At 28.0% G+C, this 3,357-nt stretch overlaps 1 protein-coding gene across 2 annotated transcripts in view; it reads left to right on the top strand.

Annotated features, from left to right (window-relative positions):
- The first annotated feature begins 1,526 nt into the window (after positions 1–1,526).
- LOC112462579 (protein henna) overlaps positions 1,527–3,357 on the top strand; it is an 8,246-nt gene continuing 6,415 nt past the window's right edge. Inside the window, exon 1 of one of the 2 annotated variants that reach the window (XM_025028449.1) lies at positions 1,527–1,737. In XM_025028449.1, the coding sequence (XP_024884217.1) occupies positions 1,651–1,737 (87 nt within the window). In that variant the 5' untranslated portion in view covers positions 1,527–1,650. The remainder of the gene's footprint in view (positions 1,738–3,357) is intronic. The other variant, XM_025028457.1, reaches the window with a different exon arrangement.

Below are 3,357 nucleotides of genomic sequence, written 5' to 3'. Positions count from 1 at the left end.
TGTGTGTGTGTGTGTGTGTGTGTGTGTGTGTGTGTGTGTGTGTGTGTACACCTTGCAAATTGGTGTTAATGCTCTAGGTAAATTTGGCGATATCTGTCTCAATTTTTTTTTTAATGTTAAGTATTATTAAAGGAAGGTTAATATTGAATTTGACGAAGATTGGTAAAGGGGTTCATTTTTTATAAAATTTTTAATTTTTTGAGAAATGTTCGTGGTAGCTATAACTTCCGCAAATTTTGAGATATCTGACAATTTCTAACTTCATTATCTTTTTCGGTTTTTTCTACCCCTATTTTATATATAATTCTTTAAAATTTGGTTAATTAGACCTAGCTTTATATGCAATCGTTCATTATTTTTTAGAAATGTCTATGTTAGCTGTAACTTCCGCAAATTTTGAGATATTTCGGGCTATTTCTAATACTATTATCTTCTTCAATCTTTTCTACCCCTATTTCATGTATAATTCTTTAAGATTTGGTTGATTACACCCGGCTTTATATGCGATCAAAGGTTTATAATTTTTTGAGAAATATCTGTAGTGGCTCTAACGTCCGCAAATTTTAAGATATCTTGCTATTTCTAATTCTATTACATTCTTTAGTCTTTTCTACCCCTATTTCATATATAATTCTTTAAGATTTGGTTGATTCAACCTATAGTTTTATACATGATCAAAATTTTAAATTTTTTGAAAAATGACTCTTATGACAATTTAACATTATTTAAACAAAAATACATTAAAAAGCGATATCCTAATTTGACCTAGAATGATGTAACATTTGACCCAAAAGAGGATGGAGCTCGTAAATTTTTCGTAAAAATTATATAAAAATAAAAAAAAGTGTGCAATATAGGCACACATTTTGGATCAAAATTTATTTAATATATATACTTATCTTACTTTTTTACTGTCACTTTAGTGATATATGCAGTTAGAAAATTTCTGTTATTAAGCAAGTTCCAAATACTGATATTTAGATATCATATATAGCTGTTGTAAAATCTTCAGAAAGATAATAGGACAGCCTATATATACGTACACGATGCGCGCCAAATTTGATTCATGTATAAGTAACTTACAAACAAGAGCGCTCATTCGTTAACTTCAAAAATTATTCTTATTTAAAAACAACTGCGTGGACACAATTTTGCCACAGAAAAAAATTATTTTTTTTGGCACAAAGAATTGTACTATACATTTCATATGCGCGAATTCTGAGATACTAGTATAATATAATCAGGAATACATAGAGATAAATCTAATATATAATTAAATTTCTAATTCAATAATTAGGTATTTATAAGACGTATTGTAGTATTAAAAGAAATATATTTGTGTGCGTAAAAGATCAATAATTTCATAAAATCCGTGAAAAATACTACATTATCGTGTGCGTTACTTTTTTGATAACTCCTTGACCCTTTACGATATATTTCACAGCAATGCGCTATCGATACATATATCAGTTATTGCTCTTATTGTTTCACAACGTTGGGATACTCTTTTACCAAGTAACCTGTTAAAACTGATAGTCACGCCGTTCTAAGCACCAGTTCTTCCGCGTCGCTGGTCGAATAAAGAACAATTAAGTCATTTCAAACAAAAGTTAATTGATTGTGTGCACTTTCAAATTTTCGAACGTGACAATGTATGCGCAAACACGTCATCAAACATCAAACGCTGAGGAGGTAGAAGATAGCAGCTCGATCCTTAGCAGCTCACCTCCAGATAAAGTATAAATAAAATTCAAATCAATTAATTAGGAATCTCGATAATGAACAATAAAGATTAAATCTGGCCATAAGAGTCAACGCGGTTATTTGTGTGTAATAAATCGAAATTTATTTAATTCGTCTTACATCTTTGTCCGAACATTTCGGCTCCGCATTGAGCCATCATCAGCGCGGCATAACCATTACAATTTAAAATATTCTCACGATCTCCGTTACGCTATGGATGAGTGCTTCGGGACTGGAAAGTCAGAAAGCCAATCTGCTCGTAACGTGTTGACGTATGGTTGGAATGTAATGTCATTTTCAAGTGATCAGGAGAACGCAAGTGTAATAATTGATGTCGTGGTCATTTAAGAATCCGTTGTTCAGCAATGCGATTAGGAACATATAAAGTGAGAGAGCTGTCATGTTTAATGATCTGCGAGATAAATAAAATTGTTATTAGCAAAATAACAAAACGTGTCATATTTCTTCCAATTTGCTTATTAAAATAAAATGCTATCTCTTTTATTAAAAATAATTATTTTCTACAATGGATATTCTTATTTCCAGACCAAAAAAAATAAAAAAACATTCACAGGTTTCTTAAAGAAGCTATCTACATTAGTTACATTAGTATAATATAAACTTATAAAGATATTTTTTTAATATACGCGTGATTCACATAATTTGTATTTCATTTAAAAATAACATGGTTTTATGTTATTAATAAATGCAGAGAACTTACTATTTTTTGTGCATGAAAAATATGCTATGCTGCTTATAACATACACAGAATGACTTGTCAATAGAAGTAATCCACATTAGTTAAATTTAGAAATAACAATATAAACTTATAGAGAAACACAATATAACTTAATATAACTTTTAGGACCATGGCACACAGAAAAACTTAAGCAGTAAGACTTAATCAGTTAAGCAAATTGATCAATAGCTGTCTTAAGTTTTCGAGAATTCTTCACTGTGATTGGTCAATTTGCTTACTGCTTAAGTCTTACTGCTTCAATTTTTCTATGTGCCAAAGCCCTAATACAAATATAACTTACAATATAATAATATAACAATATAAAAATATAACAATGTAAAAATATAACAATATATATATATATATATATATATATATATATATATATATATAACAATATAACTTAATATAAATTGAATAACAGTAAACTTATAAAGATATTTTTCAATATTTGTAGCTTATAACTTATATTTAGTTCAACAATAGCATGATTGTATGTACGCTATTAATTAAATGCAGAGAATCTACTTATTTTTTACGTACAAAAAATATGTACTATACTACATCAATGCAGTGTGATATACTACTTCTAAATGTAAATCGATATAAAATTAATGCGATTTTAATAAAAAGTTTCTTTTTAATAAAAGATTAAATTTTAGATAATAAAAGGTTTAATAACTTTTTAATGAAACTTTAATAAAGTTTTTTCTAAATAATATTTACAAATTCAGATAATACTTATGAATCAAACATGATAACGTCAGCAAATTGTGATTTCATCACACAAATTGGCTAATCATGCTAATCATAATTAACTATATAAAACCTCACATAAGCAATGCTCATCACTTTATATGTATATTTTTAGCTTG

This window comes from Temnothorax curvispinosus, unplaced genomic scaffold (genome assembly GCF_003070985.1).
Source record: "Temnothorax curvispinosus isolate PA1 unplaced genomic scaffold, ASM307098v1 QBEX01001326.1, whole genome shotgun sequence".
In the NCBI taxonomy this organism is placed as follows: domain Eukaryota; kingdom Metazoa; phylum Arthropoda; class Insecta; order Hymenoptera; family Formicidae; genus Temnothorax; species Temnothorax curvispinosus.
This window is presented reverse-complemented; position numbering and strand designations above follow the sequence as displayed.